The sequence below is a fragment of the Zootoca vivipara genome, chromosome 3 (genome assembly GCF_965207765.1).
Source record: "Zootoca vivipara chromosome 3, rZooViv2.hap1.1, whole genome shotgun sequence".
NCBI classification, from domain to species: Eukaryota; Metazoa; Chordata; class Lepidosauria; order Squamata; family Lacertidae; genus Zootoca; species Zootoca vivipara.
The window spans coordinates 30,661,529-30,682,251 of NC_142586.1; the positions used below are offsets into that span (position 1 = coordinate 30,661,529).

General features: G+C 42.9%; 1 protein-coding gene across 1 annotated transcript in view; it reads right to left on the reverse strand.

Annotated features, from left to right (window-relative positions):
* The window catches only part of COL21A1 (collagen type XXI alpha 1 chain), an 85,424-nt gene that overhangs the window by 17,950 nt on the left and 46,751 nt on the right, over positions 1-20,723 (reverse strand). The window contains exons 14-19 of the mRNA XM_035109767.3: positions 19,487-19,540; positions 18,027-18,080; positions 17,881-17,934; positions 13,179-13,232; positions 2,872-2,916; positions 1,993-2,046 (exon numbers count right to left, since the gene is read on the reverse strand). Of these exons, the coding sequence (XP_034965658.2) occupies positions 1,993-2,046; positions 2,872-2,916; positions 13,179-13,232; positions 17,881-17,934; positions 18,027-18,080; positions 19,487-19,540 (315 nt within the window). The remainder of the gene's footprint in view (positions 1-1,992; positions 2,047-2,871; positions 2,917-13,178; positions 13,233-17,880; positions 17,935-18,026; positions 18,081-19,486; positions 19,541-20,723) is intronic.

Here is a 20,723-nt window from a genome sequence, read left to right on the forward strand (position 1 = left end):
GCAGACAGCAATTACTAACAATAATAAAACAATATAAAACTTGTGGGATATTTACGGTCCATCTTGCATGCCATCCCAATCTCCAAGCAGTGTGAGATTCCAGGGATAGTTTCCAGGAGCTTACCCAGGGTTTGTGTTTCCTTTGGGAATGAGGCATGACAGAGTGTCTCTATGATATTTGGTTTATTTATGCATAAATAAAAACCTGAGCCTGCGATGGAGAGGTTCACAGCATCAACCCCCCAAAAGGGTGTTGTTTCTCCCATTGCCACGCCTTGGATTCAAACAGACATCAAACATTGCTCTCTGGCCCTTAATCCAGCTTATTCCCCTTTCGCTGGCTCACATCACTGCTACTTTAAATTTTGCAATTGGCTTCATCTCTTGAGGGAAGGGCCCCCACCCATGTCCCTTTTTTGGCACCAAGCCCCTTAATCCCCCATCGCCTCAGCAGGAAGCTAGCTTGGCCATTTCCCAGAATTAGAAGTCTTGATTAGCTTTCAACCTTTGCTGGATCCAGAGACTAAAGGGGTCTGCCACCCTCCACCAACTCATAACAGCCTAGATGACAGCAACATTATTTACTACTGAAAACTGTTCCTATTTTTCTCCAGGAAAATAAAGGTTGACAGGCAAGTTGCTGCAACATGCAAGGACAATGTTATATGTAAAGGGTTGCAGGATGGCTGGCTGGCTGGATAAATTTGCAAGCCTTAGGTTGTTTCTCATAGCTTTCCACACTTGTGAGCAGAATTTAATTCCAATCCACGTGTGAACTAATTTTGTCATTTTGATGCCAAGTTCCTGTTTGTGCTCCAGAGCACACACAAGAGCCTACGCTCCATTTGGCTTCCTTATTGGCTTGGTGCAGACTTAATGAGCTAGCAACCTAAGTACATGAGGAGATTAGGAGCATGCCACAATCTCACACGCTTGCTCTCCTGCCCCTCTTCTTTCATGAATTTCCTCCTCCTTACATCTACACCAGTGACAACCCATGATTACCTTTTAAAACTAAAGGATATAAACTAGACGGCATTCCCGGTGAGAAGCTAGGAGCATTGCAAATATAATGCATAACAATATAACTCTGAGCAAAGAAGACTTGGAGTGATTTTCAAGCGGAAGAGAGAGCATATAAACACACACACACACACACACACACACACACACACACACAGAGCACGCTTCCCAGCTCCATCTGCTGACCAAGGCTGGGAGATGGCCAGCAAGATGTCTGCGCCAGGCCACTGTCTCCGATACTCGCAACAGCAATCTCTTAGTGCCATATTATATATATCATCAAGGTTCCAGCTGATTAAGTCTCTCGTAAGTGTAATTCAAACAGAAGTCATATTCGCAAGTTGTAAAGCTGACTAACGCTCCAGCTCCTCCAAAACCATCTCCACCATCAAAATGAAAGATGTACCACTTGCCATGAGGCCTAGCATCTGCTGAAAATTAATACCATCCACACTGGAAAAGAGATCATTTGTGGAAGTTATTACCAGATCAGAACAGAGGCGCCTCGTAGTTATAAAAAGAGTATAATAAACTGGAAACAATCGTTTTCAAGTTCCCAAATAAATGGGTGACATTTGTCCTCTTGAAAGCTCACACGCAAGCCTTTCGACGTATCTTTGGGATAACAGACAGCTTCCCCTTTTTAGGGGAAGTTTACACGCAATACCCACCGTAAATGTAATACAATTCAGAATGGTGTGCTTACAGTATTGACCTAAAGGTTCTAATTCTTGAGGCATGATTTAGTGCAGTTATATTCAATGGACTGTAACACTTGCCTTTTTTTTAACAAAGTGAATATTGTTTGTAATTTCTGCAGTAATAATAGGATCAACAAAGTGGATTTGATTATCAAGTCTATACTGTACAGTTGTCCCATTTGCTTGATTCAGCCTTATGAACTTATTGATTCCATAATTCTATTTTTTTAAATAAAAAAACTGTTAAAATACAATACCACAGACATACAGGTGTCCCTGGTGATCCTTTTGTTCCTTCATGCCCTGGTGGTCCAATTTCACCCTGAAATGCAAGAACAAATTTCAAATAAATTTAGCATTTTTAAAATGAATTCCAAAGAATACCCCATTCCTCCTTTTTACATCTACACCAGTGACAACCCACAATTACCTTTTAAAACTAAAGGCTATAAACTAGACTGCATCCCTATGGTAAGAGCTAGAATTCAGCATAGTACTGAATTCAGCATACAGTCATACCTCGGTTTAAGTACGCCTTGGTTTGAGTATTTTCAGTTTAAGTACTCCATGGACCTGTCTGGAACGGATTAATCCACTTTCCATTACTTTCAATGGGAAAGTTCGCTTCAGGTTAAGTACGCTTCAGTTTAAATACTCCACGGACCGCCTGGAACGGATTAATCCACTTTCCATTACTTTCAATGGGAAAGTTCGCTTCAGGTTAAGTACGCTTCAGGTTAAGTACGGACTTCCGGAACCAATTACACTCATACTTCGAGTTAAGTACGCTTCAGGTTGAGTACTCCACCTGGAACAGATTAATCCACTTTCCATTACTTTCAATGGGAAAGTTCACTTCAGGTTAAGTACGCTTCAGGTTAAGTACAGACTTCCGGAACCAATTGTGTTTGTAAACCGAGGTACCACTGTAGTGCTAAGGAGATTGTTATGTCAGCACAATCTCTCCTCCCCCCAACACCTCGCCTGCTGTTTCATGGATCTCACCCTCCCCATCCATTCCACTGACAGATGTCTTCCATCAGTGAAAGGGGCATCAGTGGAACCCACCCAAAGAATTTAAGCAGTCACAGAATGTGTGTGTGTGTGTAAAAAGTGCAGTATTATAATTCTATATCTTTATGAATACCTTTTCTCCCTTTATTCCTTGAACTCCAGGGATCCCAGGCATTCCCTTGAAAAGAAGATGAAACATTTTGAAAGTTAATGAAACAACATTATTTAAGGTTGTCACTTAGGACTGCTTACACATTTACTGTGCAGGGTTCTCATAGATATGGGTATGGAAACAGGCAAGCACATGCATATGAGGCAACATGAGGTGCAAGATACATTTGAGTGTGTTGCACCCCAAAATTTGCTTAGTCCATCACAATTTTCAAGCAGAAAAATCACACTTGATCATAAACATGTGCATCCTGACAACTTTGCACATTGCTCTATATGATGAGTAGGCAGGGTACACACTCACTCAGTGAATTGACAAGATTCTTGAACTGTGTACATATGAACCAGCCCATAATTATTGACAATGCATATAGCACAGGGGTCCCCAGACTTAGCCGCCTTTGGGCCGGAGGGCGGGGGAGTGCGCGCGCAGTGGGCCGGAGGGTGGGGGAGTGCGCGCCAGTGCGCATGCGCAAAACCATTTACTGGTGCGGTGGCGCGCTTCCAGGCTGGAAAAATCGCCGAAAATTGTTTGTGCGCATGCATATGGGCCTCCCCCGACCCGGAAGTGCACCGGAAATGACCTCTTCTGGGTCGGGAGAGGCCCATACGCATGCGCAGAAACGATTTTCGGCGATTTTTTCCCGATCTGGAAGTGCGCCGCCGCGCAGCGCGCTGCAAGAGCGGGCGGCGGCAACGGGCGGCGGGGGTCGTCGCGGGCCGGAATGGGAGGCCAATTGGACCGCATCTGGTCCGCGGACCGTAGTCTGGGGACCCCTGATATAGCATATAGCATTGGAAATCTCTAATTTCCGCATCACCAACTACAGGTATATTAATATTCTTGCCTAGATTTTACTTTGCTGAACAGTTTGTATCTTGTGCTTCTAACCTATCAAGTTACACTACCCACTTTAAAATTGGCTCAGTCCTTTGGCATTAAATATCATGCTCTATTGGATTTTATTTTATGAATCTTTTATCTCGGTGTAAAAATTGTTGCTGCACCAATATGGCATTTTGTTTGTTTTCTTGGTTTCAGAAAGCCCACTACCAGTGAACTTATATTTTTTGTAAGAAACTTCCTTTTCATTTTGTGAAATACTGGCCTGGAGGAGAATATTTTTTTTATTAAAAAAAATATCTAAAAAGCAGCTGGTTTATCTGAAGCTCCAGTTGCAGCTAGGTTAGTCATCTTTTACTTTTCTATTTGGAAAATTTCTGAGAAACAAGACCGTTATTATTGTCCTGCTCCTGTGAGGATTTTTGTTTTTATTCCCATTTCCCACCCCCACTGTAGCTGGGGGTTGGGTTGTGACCCTTCCCGCCTACACCAAAGAACACTGGCAAGGGAATACTGAGAAAAGTACTCAGTGTCTCTACTACCTGATTATAATGCTTCTTTTTGGTTTGGCAATATTGCCATGAACTATCTCCCCACACTGTATTTCTAGTGACTCATTCACTACCATAATTTGGATCAGGCTGCAAATGAGCCGGTCACATGACTTGTTTTTGACAAGCAGAAGCTGCCATCATTACCGCAAAGCCCTGTTGAAATGACAACACGCAAAACTGATCCTGCTTGTTGTGAACATGTCACGTGACCTGCTTGCCAAGAATTGTCCTGTACTGGAAGGGCACCTGTTGATCATGTGACCTGGACTTAGCCTATCACATTAGGTGGTGATTATAAAAACACTGAGGGAAATGGCTTTTCAAAGGTCTGCAATTTAAGCGCACTGAAGAGGCAGCAAGCCTCACTGACCTCAGCAGCAACAAGCACTATACAGTGGTACCTCTGGTTGCGAACGGGATCTGTTCTGGAGGCCCGTTCGCAACATGAAAAGGCCGCATCCTGAAGCGCCGCGTCTGCACAGGCGCGTGACGTAATTCGGCGCTTCTGCGCATGCTTGTCAAACCCGGAAGTAACCCGTTCTGGGACTTCTGGGTTCAGCATGTCCGTATCCTGGAAATATGCATCCTGAAGCGGATGTAACATGAGGTATGACTGTATTCAGAAGTTAGTAGCAAGACCTAACAGGATTGGAATGATGCTACTAGTGAGAGTTTTGACATTTGGCTATGGAACAACATGAACAAAGACCTACACAACTTTTGGGGGAGGGTTTCAAATATCTGTATTGTTATATATTGGCAACATGGATAAATTGCTACAAGCATTGAGAATCATTTCTAGAGCAAATTTGCAAAGCATTTCCCAGTTTCCGCTCCTTCCTCCTGGGCCGTGTTCAGAGAGTGGTGGTGGTGGGGGGATGAGTGTTCAGACCCCTGGGCTCTCCCCCATGCTTTTTAACATCTACATGCAGCCGCTGGGAGAGATCATCAGAGGGTTTGGGCTGGGTGTTCATCAGTATGCGGATGATACCCAGCTCTACCTCTCTTTCAAATCAGAACCAGTGAAGGCGGTGAAGGTCCTGTGTGAGTGCCTGGAGGCGGTTGGAGGATGGATGGCAGCTAACAGATTGAGGTTGAATCCTGACAAGACAGAAGTACTGTTTGTGGGGGACAGGGGGCAGGTGTGGAGGACTCCCTGGTCCTGAATGGGGTAACTGTGCCCCTGAAGGACCAGGTGTGCAACCTGGGAGTCATTTTGGACTCACAGCTGTCCATGGAGGCGCAGGTCAATTCTGTGTCCAGGGCAGCTGTCTATCAGCTCCACCTGGTACGCAGGCTGAGACCCTACCTGCCTGCGGACTGTCTCGCCAGAGTGGTACATGCTCTAGTTATCTCTCGCTTGGACTACTGCAATGCGCTCTACGTGGGGCTACCTTTGAAGGTGACCCGGAAACTACAACTAATCCAGAACTACAACTAATCCAGCTAGAGTGGTGACTGGGAGCGGCCGCCGAGACCACATAACACCGGTCTTGAAAGATCTACATTGGCTCCCAGTACGTTTCCGAGCACAATTCAAAGTGTTGGTGCTGACCTTTAAAGCCCTAAATGGCCTCGGTCCAGTATACCTGAAGGAGCGTCTCCACCTCCATCATTCTGCCCGGACACTGAGGTCCAGCACCGAGGGCCTTCTGGCGGTTCCCTCGTTGCGAGAAGCCAAGTTACAGGGAACCAGGCAGAGGGCCTTCTCGGTAGTGGCGCCCGCCCTGTGGAACGCCCTCCCATCAGATGTCAAAGAGAAAAACAACTACCAGACTCTCAGAAGACATCTGAAGGCAGCCCTGTTTAGGGAGGTTTTTAATGTTTAATAGATTATTGTGTTTTATTTTTCTGTTGGAAGCCGCCCAGAGTGGCTGGGGAAACCTGGCCAGATGGGCGGGGTATAAATAATTTATTATTATTATTATTATTATTATTATTATTATTATTATAATAATAATATTGTGTTGAGCCTCACAACCCTGTGAGGTAAGTCACTACTGTGTCTATTGTACGGATGGGAAACTAAACCAGAGTGATTAACATACACATACCCTAGTGCTGAGTTGTGGACTTTTCACCATGTCAAGCACATTAATGTATACGAAGGTTCAATCTAGAATGGCAAACTGATTCTTTGAACAGGCTATCTTGACCTAACCAGCCCATCAGCAGAAGCCCTGTGCAAAAAAAAAACACAATTGGCTTTTTTGAGAGCACCCCCCAGAACATTGTGTGGGGGAGGAGAGCTATCATTCCGTCTGGCAAGCAAGAATGTTGGTGTAACGAATGGAACAGTGCAATACTGAATTCCACCTGAAACGTTGTAGGCTAAATATAAACAAACAAACCAATTACTAGAGGGATGCTGCAAAGCATTATATGAAACTATGAGTTCAAAATATAAATTGAAGCTGGGGACTCCAGCAATTCAAGAAATCTCGGCGTGGTGCAGAATTTCTTGATGTTGACTCTTCCAAATACAATAGCAACTGGGCTTCATGCCCATGAATTGAGCTAAGTAAGGTGAAAACACATTTTGTCTAGCTGCCTTTGCCAGGGAAAGAAAATAAAACTAAAATGTGCTTCAGTGCAAAGTAAAAAAAAACACCAACAAGTCATGTGGCACATTAAAGGCTAACAAATTGTATTATGGAACAAGCTTTCATGGACTAGAGTCCACTACATCAGTTGTAGGAACGTGGTGGTAATATTGGGGGGGGGGAGTTATGGTAAGCAAACACAGAAGCAATGCTACAGCAATTATTCTTACAGCGAGCATGGCTGATACAGGACAAATAATCATGACCAACAACAGTACATCTACAGGCCCATCTGCATGTTATACTGAAGGGCCCAATACTCTCCATTTCTCCCCCATTGTACATTTTTATTTTTATATTTTTCTTCAACAAAATATATCCTGCCTTTCAGCCCTCCACGGGGCCCCAAAGCACTTCATAACCAAGTTAAAAAATGTAACACAATGTGAAAATAATAAACAGAAACAGACCTTTAAACCAAAAACAACTAAAAATAACTAACAGTAGCACTGGATGAATATCTTAAACCAACCCAAGGCTTGGCAAAAATCAAAAACAAGTTCTTAACAGAATCTCAAAAAGCCAATCAGGACCTGCTGAGGTAAGGATAACAGGGGACAGTGGGGTGGAACTGTGCTGCCCATCTGACTGTCCTCTGGCTGATTCACTGCAGCATACCAGGCAGAGGGCAGAGGCAGTCGCAAGGTTGGCACAGTGCAAAACTGCCAATCAAGCCAACCCAGTGCTCCTGCCAGATGGAGCAGTGACTGTGCCAGAGGGAGGTCAGGAGAGCAGCACAGCTCCACCATGCCATCCGCGTCTGGGCAAGAAGATCCACAATTTGGGTCCCACAACCAAAAATTCCCTGTTCTGCATTATAAGAGGCCAGGTTTCTGGTGGCAAAGGAGCAGGCAGGGTCTTGGCAGGCTCGTGAGGAAAAAGGAGTTCCTTAAAAAAAGAAGAAGCCTGGACTCAAACCAGAGCATTAGATTTAAAAGCCAGTGCCATGAACTGAATTCACAAATTATTTTGTAGCCAACGAAGACTGAACAAACTCAAGTGAGATGTTCTGAAAAATGAGGCCCAGGCAACACTTTGTAAATTAATCCATAAGTATTTTCTGGTTGATTCACCACTACATGGACAAAAAGAGCAGCAACAGAGATTTTTCATTTTCTTAGTTCTGAAGGTTTTTCGTAGTTACAATATTCTCCTAAAACTGGTCCTGCCCCAATACCCTGTAATCCATGAACACCACGACATGGTATTAAACGTGGCTTACATTATTTTGTTTTTAGGTGGGGTAATAGCCAATAGGCTTAAACTCAAGTGTTTTTTATTCATTCATTAGCTTTAACCATTTTTGTTTTCTGAGGAATTATTGTAATTCTGAAAGCTGGTTTAGGATAAATGCAGGGTCACCAGCAGCAACAGCAAAATAGTAAAATTCACCTTTAAAAAGTGAGATGATCACACACACACACACACACACACACACAGAAACAAATTGTCTTCAAGGAAGTATCCAAGTGGAGAGGTAAAAACATGAAGGGAAGCACCAGGGACAAGAAAGCTACCGGATTTTCATCATTCCAGTTTGTGGAAGGACTTCAAGTGTTCCAAAATGTGTAGGGATCTTCCATGGATACAACCAGCTCCCTGCCTGCCTATAGTTACGTATCTTCCATGATTCAGCAACTAACAAAGATGCAAGGTGGAAGGGGGCAAAACCCACATGTTTGTTCCCACTGCCCTCCTCATTATCCCCATTTGGATAATGTGCAATAAAGGCTGGTGCTGTTGGTACAGACATTTGTATGAAGAACAAGTGATGGAAGAATCAGTCATCATCTGGATGGATTTTATTAACAGGCCAGACACATTTACTTTTTCCTTCAAAATTAAATTTCCTAGTTACACAATACCTCTTCCTTGATACACAGAAGGCTGGCAGGAAAATAACCAGACTATGGAACATTTGGCAAGAAGATCAACAATGAAAGTTTCAAATGTAGCATAAGCTCTCAAACTGTGGGGTGAGCCTTAAACGGGTTGTGAAAGACACAGAGAAAATGGGCAAAGAGATCCATTGATGGAAATGAGCCTGCAACAGGGGGCTCTTTCCTCCTCCCACCCTGCCTCCCACCTAAAACTGTGTAGGTTAAATGAAGAATCCCTATGTAGTATTGGATATTTGACTGGCCATTATCAAATAATGAACCAGTATTTTTAAAGCATGAACATAACAAGAACAAAACAAGCAGAGATACTTCAACCACCAACAGTTTTTATACTGATGCTATTTTTTAAAAAAATCAAAATAGCAGCTACTGTGAAACGATGAAACCAAGTTTTGAAAAATCAGAATGAATTACTAAAATGTTAGGTAAATGTTTCTGTAAATACAAACAGTGTACTCAACAGCTACTCTATTTGACTTTTACTGAGGAACATCCAGGTCAGCCTATAGTTACAAAGTTCTTCTTTATTTTAAAGAAGAACTTTAAACAGAAATAAAACTAGGGATAACAATTATTTAAATAAATAGAAGTCAGTTTCAAAACAGTATGGGAGGCCCTTGCTGGTGTGACTTTTCCAATGGTGACTGTTTCTGGGCTTGTTTGTGGAGATGCCTGAGGTAAAAGCAAAGCCCCAGTAGAAGAACCTTTGCCAGGCTGCCATGCTTGGTATGGCACCACCAGCCACAGTTCCTGGACACAAACTAGTCTCACTCCTGCCCTTGCTAATGACACCATAGAGGTGCTTGTCAAAGCTAGTCCACCACCACCTACACATAGTATTCTTGGCTTCATGGAATTCTTGACAGTGGGTGGCCATAGCCAAATTATATTTGACAGGTCAACTGACTGGTGTGCCGACTCTACCCCAGTAAAGGATCCTTCCTCGTTGATCTATAATTCTATATTGTAGTTGTTGAAATTATTGTTCCCTAATAATTTTAGGAGCACGTCAGAAATGTCTTGTTGGAACAGGACACTGACTTTTCTAAATGTCAGTGTTTGATCAGTGTCCTAAATCCACAGATTTGTGCGTGCAGGTGGCACATGGGCTGCCTGTGGGAATTTGAGAAATAGCTCTATAGGAGACCTGACAAAGGTTGCCTTGGAGAGGCGATTATCTCCTGAAGGGAGTTTCACATGGGCACTAGCAAGGCATTCAGTCACTTGTTCTTGAACAATACACATCTGGCATTTGTTCTGAAGCCAATATGGCGCCCCTCCAGGTGGTGGGAAACTACAAGCACTGCCCACATTGGTTGTGGCAGATTGTAGTCCAACATCTGGAGGGCACCAAGTTGACGATCTCTGATAAGGGCAAGTAAGATGGGAAGAAGGCGGAATGAAGCAAGCCCTTGAAATGAGCAGAAGAAATGCTGCAGCGTATTATCACCTATGGGAATTAGACTTTATCCTAAGCTTTTTTTGGCAGAGCAGCCCCAATTAGAGAGGTATCTGGATCAAGCCTCTCTGAATTCAGCCACTTTCCTATGACTCACCAATAAATGACACGTCTGGAATATCTCGGTGAATCTCCGAAAAAAAAGCATTGTAAAGTTAATGATTAATATATGGAACATTGAGAAATGCCCTGCAGAATTTAGAGGCTGCTAAAATAAAAGTAGTTTCCCATCAGCCTTGTTTTCCTATTCAAATATCACTTACCAGCAGCTGCAAAGGCTACTTAATGTCTGTTCAACCCCAGAAGGGCCTACAAAATTGTGTTCTTCCTTTGCTTTCCGGGTATAGTTTACTCTCTTTCCTAGCCTGCATTCATTTTAAGTGACAGGGCTGGCTTAGTCCCAAAGGAAGGTGTTCAAGAAAGGCATTCAGAACCCCTTTTAAAAGTTTGCTTCACACTTAAACCATCTTGAGTTCTGGAATTGTTTTAGAAAGCCACTAAACGAATTCTTTACATGCAACACACAGATTCATAGCCAAAGTAAGTTAACAGCCTTGTACTGTATGCAGTTGATTGGAAAGGCAGACATTACCTTAATTGTCAGGGTAATATTTCTGGGTGATCAAAAGATCAGGCCTATATTTTAAGCCTTGCCACAAAACTTGTTAAATTCAATCTGTGTCATTAAAAAAACCCAAGTTTTGTGAGGGTTGCATTAACTGAAATGATAAGGAATGCCTGTCTCTAATCAAACGGTAATACAAAACAGATTTTTCATGCAGTTGTTAAACCACCAAGGGAAACAGGATCTTTGGAAGCACTACAAATGGGAAAAGTGCCACTCTCTGGGAGTGTTAGAATAAATTGTATGGAATAATTCATGATTCACTGGCTTAAGGGGAAAATAGCCAATGGGGAAGTCCTTTGTAGAATTAACCCTATTCAACAGGACACACATCTCCAATATATCTTTCTTTTCTCTGTTCAGAAGTTTTCTGCAGGAGCAACAGGGATAAACACTACTGTACTTTTAAATAGAAGCTCAAATGTGCCATTTTATGTATCTGATCTCTGTTCAAAAACCTAAGAGTCTTCGGAGAAAATAAATATCCTTGAAATCTTTCCTTGGCTAATACTCAGATCACCAAATCTGCTCTTGTTGTTAGCAGATGGAGGGATTGGTGTTAAGATATAGTTATCGCTGCTATTGATGACATGTCTAGTCTGCTGCTCTTCAAACTTTCTTACTACATTCTCTTCTGCATTGGAAGAATTATCCATTAAAAAAACTTGGGCACAGTCCAACCAATGGCTCAGCAGTCTTAGCGTTGTATCCAATGGAATTCCATTCGCACTGCTGGACTTCCTCTTCCTCTCCTACCCCCATGCCCTCCCTATCAGCCCCCCCTCTAACATCTGTTTTGGATGATTGGGGAACACATTCACGGAGCACATTCATGTAGTGAGAAACCATGGTTTCCACTTACATCAGAAATTGTATTTCAATGCATCTGTTATTTTGCAAGTTCAAGAATAAGAAAGAAGATCTGAGAGTCACATGGCAACTTACCTACCTGGCTATATTTTAGGATTTATATTCTACCTTTTTACAGACTCAAAGGGGCTAGTAGATAATAAAGCACAGACCTAAATTTTAAGAAGGGCTTAAACCATTTGCTTCCAAATTTTGCTGGCAGAAGAATAACATTGTTTGTTTATAGGGAATACAAACACTGATTTTCCTGGCACCAAACATGGCTGAAGTCAGCGCAATGAACAAAAATGCAGACAGCGGTCCAGGCATGTTCCTCAAGCATCTCCTACTAGCAGAGATTTCTGGACACGGAATGGTATCATATGTTTCTACTGACCCAATTTTTATCCTCACTGTACACTAGTTTCAGACCACTGTAACTACATAATAATTTCTGTGATGTTCGCTCACATGAATAACTGTAAATCTAAGTGTTTGAAACAAACTAACATTTAAACACGTGTATGATTTTGAATTATAGGAGGAGTGGGCAATTCAGTTAATTCAACTTTTTTGTTATATATTTAGTAGTCATTATCTAGGACACATAGACTGCTGATCAGAAGAAGCAAGTTTCAGTTCTCTTGCTCATTCAGTGTTTATGCATCCTAGACTATGAGGTCACTCACATTGGCAGAATCTTAATTTGAAGTGCAGCCTCAGAATTTCTTTTTTTTTCCCAAGCGCAGGTGCACTCTGGTTACGTCAGCAAGTGAATTCAGAGAACTACTTTGTCTTATCACTAGGGATTGGGGGGGGATTCAATTCAGTTCACATTTAAATCTGAATCTATTGAATTTGTACTTTCCAGAACAATATAAGAAGCCAAATACAGTCAAATACAAAGATGCCTATAGTAGCGAAAAGAACATACAAAAATGAATTGTATTAGGAGAAATTGCTTGCAAAAATACAAAACTGCATTAAAATGTGCTTGTTAAAATAAATTCACACAAAAATGCTGGTGGGTTTTTTTAAAAATATGTATTTTTGCAAATATGGAGAACTGAATTTAAAATTGGGAAAATGAGAACTGGAGAGAACCGAAAATGACAGATCCCTTCCATCTCTGCTCATCACACTGTGATATCCTTACACTGAGGTCTACATAGAAATGCAATACAAACCTCTATTTACTCAGAAGTGGGTTCCACTGTTCCCTGATTCTAAGCATCTGTGTGTGCCTGTGAGCCACTATTTTGAGGGTAAGCCTGATCTACTCATCGGTATAATAGAGCAAACTGGACTCAAACTTCCTTGACACCAGACCTCTAAAAACATATATTTCCAAGAAAAATGTTGAACCCCTGCAAAACTGTAACAAAATATTAGTGCAAAATATAACTGAAGTATAAAACATGGGGGTGAACTTACAGGTTCTCCCCGTCTTCCTTCTAGTCCTGCAGAACCTGGCTGTCCGTCTTCTCCCTTAATATTGATGACAAACAATCAGTTAAGATTACAGTAGTTCAAAATATTAGTTAGTTAAAATGTTTGCCTTTCAGTGCAGGGCTTTATTTCACAAAAGGACATGTGCTTTCTTCAGCCAATATAGAGGAAATGAGCAAAATCTGCTGGAAAAATAATACACCGCCATGAATAGCTATGACATTTCTTCCCACCACGCCAAGCCATTGTTTAGGTTATCCTCCTGCACTCATCTGAGTTGCAGACATTGCCTGAGATCCAAAGAGGTGTCTTCAGACTACTAGTCATATCTTAAAGCTCCTCCCTACTACAGCCTCTCATCCTCCCCACCCTGAAGAGCTGCTCCTGAATGTCAGAGAACCCTCTGGGAACGGCATCCAGTGCAGGGCAAGTGGCAGCTTTACTCAAATTTCAGAAACACACAAACATGTCCTTTAGATCTCTAAACCCTCATTATTTTTTTGGAATTGTTGACTGCACCAGTCACTATTTTTCTCTGAATACGAGAACAAAGGAAGAAGGTTGCCTTGCTCGTACTTCGACATATTTATTCAAATGTAAACAAACTGATTTGAAAGGCTGACTTGGCAGCCTTGGCAGTAAAACTAACTCTGGGCATAATGCTGCCAAACTTCTTTTTCTTTTTATGGAACCTGTTAAAAGCCTGGCTGTCTTTCTGTCTGCTAGCTGTGATGGTTCATACTACAGACTCCTTAAGTCACTGATATCCATTGTAAGGGAGACTGGGGTACAGTGGTTAGGTTGTCGGACAAGGGCTAAGGAGACTCATGCTCAAATCCCCACTCAGCAACAAAGCTGAGAGTGTGACTTTAGATCAGTCACCATCTCTCACACTAAACATAACTGACAGGGTTGTGAGGATAAAACTGAATTGTGGGTTGAATTTAAGGAAAGTGTAGCCCTGGCTTGAATTACGAAGTGAGGTCCTTCCTTTGCAACCACAGCTTGAATCACCTCTGAACAAGGAGGGATGCAGCAGAATTACAGTGACTCCCTGACAATTAAGAAATCAGGAGCCAGTCTCAGAAGTGCTGTGATTTGCCCTCACCCATCCCCAAAGCAAACACACTCCTCCCCCCTTGAACCATGGTTAAGCACTGCCAGTGCGAACATTAAAGCTGTCCAGTTCCCCTTCACCCAGAATTCAAATCTGCAGTTTAAATTGCATTTCAGATACTACTGTGAGGGGAAATCCTAGCTAGCCTTAACCATGGTTAGCGCCGGTGCTGAATGACTAATTGCTTAGCTGTGGTTATTTAAGGACTGGGTGTGTTCTTCCTTCTGCAAGGGGAAGGAGCTGTGGAATGGGAGTGCATGATCTCAATTGTGGTTCATAATTTGTTAACTATAGTTACCAAAGAGCCAGCATGATAAAAGTAAAGCACTGGTTATCATAAGAAACTATAGGGAGCATGTTGTGCAGGCTTGATTTAGCCAAAGCTTTGAAACTCCGCAACCATGATTCAGAAATTTGCAAATCATGCCTGATGTGGATCTGTCTGCAGCAAGAAGGGTGAGGCTGGCTGAATCTAATTTTTTTTGCAGCATTTCTAGAATCAATGGAAAGAGACAGGGGAGAAAAAACTCACCCATTTCACAAAGAAGGGTTGCATTTGGATCATTCCACAGAAGAGCATCCCCATGTGTGTGACCACACAGAGGCCAAATTGTAGAAAGGATGGGTTTGATGTGCAGCAAAGTATTTCTTACTGTTTCCAAGAATAAATCTGTTTCTGAATTTTTCTAAGAAAATAAGGAAGGCTCCAGCAGAAATCTCCAAAGATGCTTGTAAAAATCCTCTGATTTTGATTACAATAAAGCCCAAAGTAAAGTGGTGTTTTATGGAGAGCAGATGTTCAAAGGCAAGCTGACAACATTTTACTCCAGCAGAAATAAGAGACTACTGCTTTTATAGCTTAAAGAAAATGAGAACATGTGCAGCAAACTCTTCCTTTTCTGTATCTTCTTGTTATCAAAGAGTGACTCGAGAATGTAATGTTTTTCAAACATAAAGACATACAATTTTAAAAGAATGCACTGAGCCCACATCACCAGCAGGAAAAACCATTCAGATGACAATCCAATACATTGTCCCTATTCCCTCTATTTCTCATCTTCAGCTACTGAGTGTTGTTGGTTATGCAGCCAAACCAGCACCACCCATGAAGGAAAAGGATCCATGAGGACTGTACATGTGTTGAGTTTACAGGAACAGGGGTGACTACAAGAGCCTCTACTGAAGCAACAAAGAAAGCTTCGGTACAGGGGCGGCACCAATGGCAGCATTAAAAAGATAAATGAAATGCAAGTAACTGCATATGACTTCAGTCCTCCTTCTCATATACATTTCATTATTATTAGTTATTAATTACCTTCCACATATATGTCTCAAGGCAATGTATACAATATAAAAACAGCTTTAAAATAGTTGAAAACAGCACAAATAATGTCTTCAATTGTTTCCAGAAAGTGCAGCTAGAGGGTGCCTGTCGTAGCTTGACCAGAAAGTTCAGATAGTGAGTGCCTGTCGTATCTTAACCAGAATGCTGTTCCACGCAACAGGGACAGCCACCCTGAAAAGTCTCTGAGTTACTATGCAGTGGGGCCTCTGATCTCTTTGGAACTAGCAGGGGAAGCTCTCCTGCAGAACACAGTGTCCTACTGTGTATTCAAGGGATGAGGCGGCCTCTCAAGTAACCTGGTCCTGAGTTGTATTGCTCTTTGGTTAGGCTGCAGCTTCAACAGGGTAACCACTGAAACACAGGCATGCACACACACCCTCAAATACAAGCTCTCTCCCCCCCCCCAAAAAAAACAACCTGTAGGATCATTCTACTTGCTTTCTCTCGTGGGTGCAAGCTGTCTCAAGAGAACTAGAATCATAGAGTTGGAAGAGACCACAAGGGCCATCCAGTCCAACCCCTTGCCAAGTAGGAAACACCATCAAAGCATTCCTGACATATGGCCGTCAAGCCTCCGCTTAAAGACCTCCAAAGAAGGAGACTCCACCACACTCCTTGGCAGCAAATTCCACTGCCGAACAGCTTTTACTGTCAGGACGTTCTTCCTAATGTTTAGGTGGAATCTTCTTTTTTGTAGCTTGAATCCATTGCTCCGTGTCCGCTTCTCTGGAGCAGCAGAAAACAACCTTTCTCCCTCCTCTATATGACATCCTTTTATATATTTGAACATGGCTATCATATCACCCCTTAACCTTCTCTTCTCCAGGCTAAACATACCCAGCTCCCTAAGCCGTTCCTCATAAGGCATCGTTTCCAGGCCTTTGACCATTTTGGTTGCCCTTCTCTGGACATGTTCCAGCTTTTCAGTATCCTTCTTGAACTGTGGTGCCTAGAACTGGACACAGTACTCCAGGTGAGGTCTGACCAGAGCAGAATACAGTGGTACTATTACTTCCCTTGATCTAGATGCTATACTCCTATTGATGCAGCCCAGAATTGCATTGGCTTTTTTAGCTGCTGCATCACCCTTTTAGCTGCTGCATCACACAACTAATGAGCTGGGCATGCAGGAGTTAACAGGACCCAGCAAGTTTCACAAATGTTATCCCCTTCTCTAATATAACATCTGGCTATAGGAAATGAAACAGCCAGGCTGCTTTGGGCAAAAAACCATGCCTGCCTGCAATCAGTTTCCTCCCCAACTCCAGGGAGGCTACTAAGGCTTTCCTTCACAAGGGAGATCCCAGACAACCTCTCCTGGGACTAAGTAAATACTGTGCTTCCTTTCTTCTTTTCTTTTTTCCTGGTAGAAATCTTTGCTAGCTCTTTGCATGGGGCATGTGTGCTAAATCTTTTCATCCTCTCCTCTAACTGCCAATTGCCTTGGGGTTGCAGAAGCGAAGGGAAGGGGTGGGGGTAGCTGCATTAAAGGTAAAGGGGCCCCTGACCATCAGGTCCAGTCGTGTCCGACTCTGGGGTTGCGGCGCTCATCTCGCTCTATAGGCCGAGGGAGCCGGCGTTTGTCCGCAGACAGCTTCCGGGTCATGTGGCCAGCATGACAAAGATGCTTCTGGTGAACCAGAGCAGCGCACGGAAACGCCGTTTACCTTCCCGCCGGAGCGGTCCCTATTTATCTACTTGCACTTTGATGTGCTTTCGAACTGCTAGGTGGGCAGGAGCTGGGACCGAACAACAGGAGCTCACCCCGTTGCAGGGATTTGAACCGCTGACCTTCTGATCAGCAAGCCCTAGACTCTGTGATTTAGCCCACAGCGCCACCTGGGTCCCCAGGTAGCTGCATTGCTTCTATCCAAACCAGAACACCAGCAGAGGAAGAATATGAATGACAATAGGGAATGTGAATAGGAATGACTGCTTGAAAAGCAAATGCATTCCAGCACTGTCAAATTTACCTCCTTCCTCTGTCCTTTCCCACTAACTCCCCTTCCCTTGTTTGCCTTGTCTTTTTAGTCTGTAAGCCTGTTTGACTGATGAGAGCTCTTTGGGGAGAAAATATGCACCTGAAAAATGGGATAAAAATTATAATAAACAAATAATAAAACACAGGGAGCTCAAGCCCAAGCTCATAGATTCTTAATGCAAGTTCATTCTCAGTACAAGGTATTTGTCCTATTGCATTTGAATAGATTCAATATTTCAAATACCTTAAAACCTGGATTTCCAGGTATGCCATCTTTCCCGCTGCTCCCGGGATTTCCCTGTGGGAATACAGTGAAGATGCTATTATGCACATTATGTAATGGGAGAGAACCGTCAAAAGGGAAAGGGAAAGCAACAACATGAAACTTACAGGCCTCCCAGGCATTCCTGGAAAACCTGCTGTACCCCTTTCTCCTTTTGCACCCTGTCAAAAGAATAAAAGAAGGCAATAAGCAAGGCAACTGTATTGTTTCAGCAAAGTAAACCAGTGTGTCATCACGACCTGAGGCAATTCCAGAGTGATTAATCCATGGCACAACATCCATACACATGCAGTGAGGAAAGCCAGCTCATCAGTTCCTAGCATGACCATGGCAGGATTATTGTCCCATTGTTCATAAACCTGGAGCACTTACACTCTACAGCTGAATGGCACGTAGGGTGTGTTTGGTGTATACTAGAATATCTGGAGTGATTTTAGGCATGGCAGCCTTTCACTGGAGAATACAGAGCTCCTGCCAAAGCTAAGGCAGGAGACACCAGGGGGGAAAGGTGAAAGGAACACATCATTGCACGCTCTGCCCTCCATCACAAGAGAAAGGATCATCATCCTGCTAATTCTAGAGCAATAACGAAAATGAGGGATTTAAACATGCCACAAGTACTGCAGGTGTAGGACAGTAACAGAGAGGGAGGTTGTTTGAAAGGCACAGGGAGGTATTCTATTAACTTTTTGTGCTAGTACAAGAGTTAGCCCTAACATAAAAGAATTTCCAACCTCTTTCCCCATACGCACCCCGCACCTCCCTAAATCTGCTCTGGAGGGTTGTGGGAAGAGATTTAGCAGGTACGTGAAACAAGGAGAGGGGGAGAAATCCTTGCACTGACAGGACCGTAGCATTAGGACTACATTGAACACAACTACAGCGGGGAAAAGAAAGCCTCAGCCAACGTCTTCTAGACCAAGGTCTGGCCAAAATGGTGCCCTCCAAATCCTGCTGGACTCCTACTACCCCTAACTATTGGTGATGTTGGCTGAGGCTGATGGGAGTTTATTTCATTTCATTTTATTTCATTTCATTTCATTTCACAAAGTTTATACAGTGTTTAATTGTAACAACAACAACCACAAAAACCTCAAAGTGGCCCAGAAAAAGGTACAATAATAAAACCAAGAAAAAAGTGCAACCATTCTTAAAAACATACAAAAGTTAAAACACTAAAGCGGATTAAAATTACCTCAACTTTCTAAGCATTTGGGTGGATACCACATTTGCAACCATTGTTCTAAAGCAAAGACCAGGACAGATCACAGGGTAAAATCCTGCTAGCCATGGAGAGAGGAAGCCAGAGCACTAGGGTAGGGGGACAGAACTTCCCTCTCCCTGTGCAAAGCACAGAAGGAAGGAACATGTTGTGAAGATGGCTAGCTGTGGTGGGGTTAAAGAGAGTTGGCAGGGCAGGTGGGAGGAAAGAATTTGGGGGCTAGTGACATTCAGCTCTCCTTTGGAAGCCTTCTTGAACCCCAAAGCTTGTATGCAATGCTGAGCTCAGGGAACTCTGCCTGCATTTCTACCGGCAATACGAATTTAATATTAAATTTATACTTGCCTTTTTCCCATAAATTCCTGGTAGCCCTTGGTCGCCTTTAGGTCCTCTGTCACCCTGGATTAAAGAATGTGCATACAGAAATCATTTTGATTTAAGAGAACAACTTACATTGTTCAGGACAGGATGTTCCACATATTGGGAATCAGTGAGATAGGCAACAATTTAAGTTACAGGTAGGTAGCCGTGTTGGTCTGGATCGAAGTAAAATAAAAAAATTCCTTCAGTAGCACCTTAAAGACCAACTAAGTTTTTATTTTGGTATGAGCTTTCGTGTGCATGCACACTTCTTCAGATACATTTCACTGTATCTGAAGAAGTGTGCATGCACACGAAAGCTCATACCAAAATAAAAACTTAGTTGGTCTTTAAGGTGCTACTGAAGGAACAATTTAAGTGATATGGATGTGGTTTGAATACACATTTGCTGTCCTGGAAACCAGCGCCTAAGACTGCAGCAAATATATGTTCAAGCAACCGCCTTACAGAATGCAAGTCTGCCTTCACCATGGAGTCAGATTGGCCAGCATGATGGGACGGTGCCACACACCTGCCCTCTAAAATACCAACATCACTGCTGCTTGGTGGGATAAGGTCAGGGTGGCAGCGAGGTTAGAGCTGCTCAGGCACACCAGCAGAACCAATCTGACATTGCTGCTGCTGCACTCAACAAAGCGACAACTTTGTAACAACCCTACTCTGTCCCTATACTGCCCCAGTAAACAGCAACAATGCCTGGTGCTGGGGAAGCAGCTCTGCACCTCAACCGAATAACTGAATGGCAGGGGGAAATGAAAACCCATGGTCTTCCACTGTATGAAAATCCATTGGTAACAATTTATAGCAAGTTCAATATAGAAAAGCTAAATTTCAAACAAATGCCTAAGCAAAATTTTAAACAATTGCATGTTGTAGGTTATCAGAAGTATACTAAAGTACAAGGCTATCTCAGGAATATATCACAAAAGACAGGTTTTGAACTGACATTGGGCAACATATCTACATGTTACACTAAACCATGGTTCTGTGGATAAGCCCAAGCAAAACACCAAGCCCCTGCACCCCCCCCTTTTCTCTCTTCTTCCTGTGTGGCCAGGAAACCAACTTTGTTAGCCTCTACCTTCAGTTTCACAGAACATCAGTTTGTCATTATGTTCCAGCAAAAGGTCAAATGAAGTCTGGTTAGTTTAACAAGACCGCTTTGTAAACCATGGTTTGAAGCTGATGTGCTATAAAACTT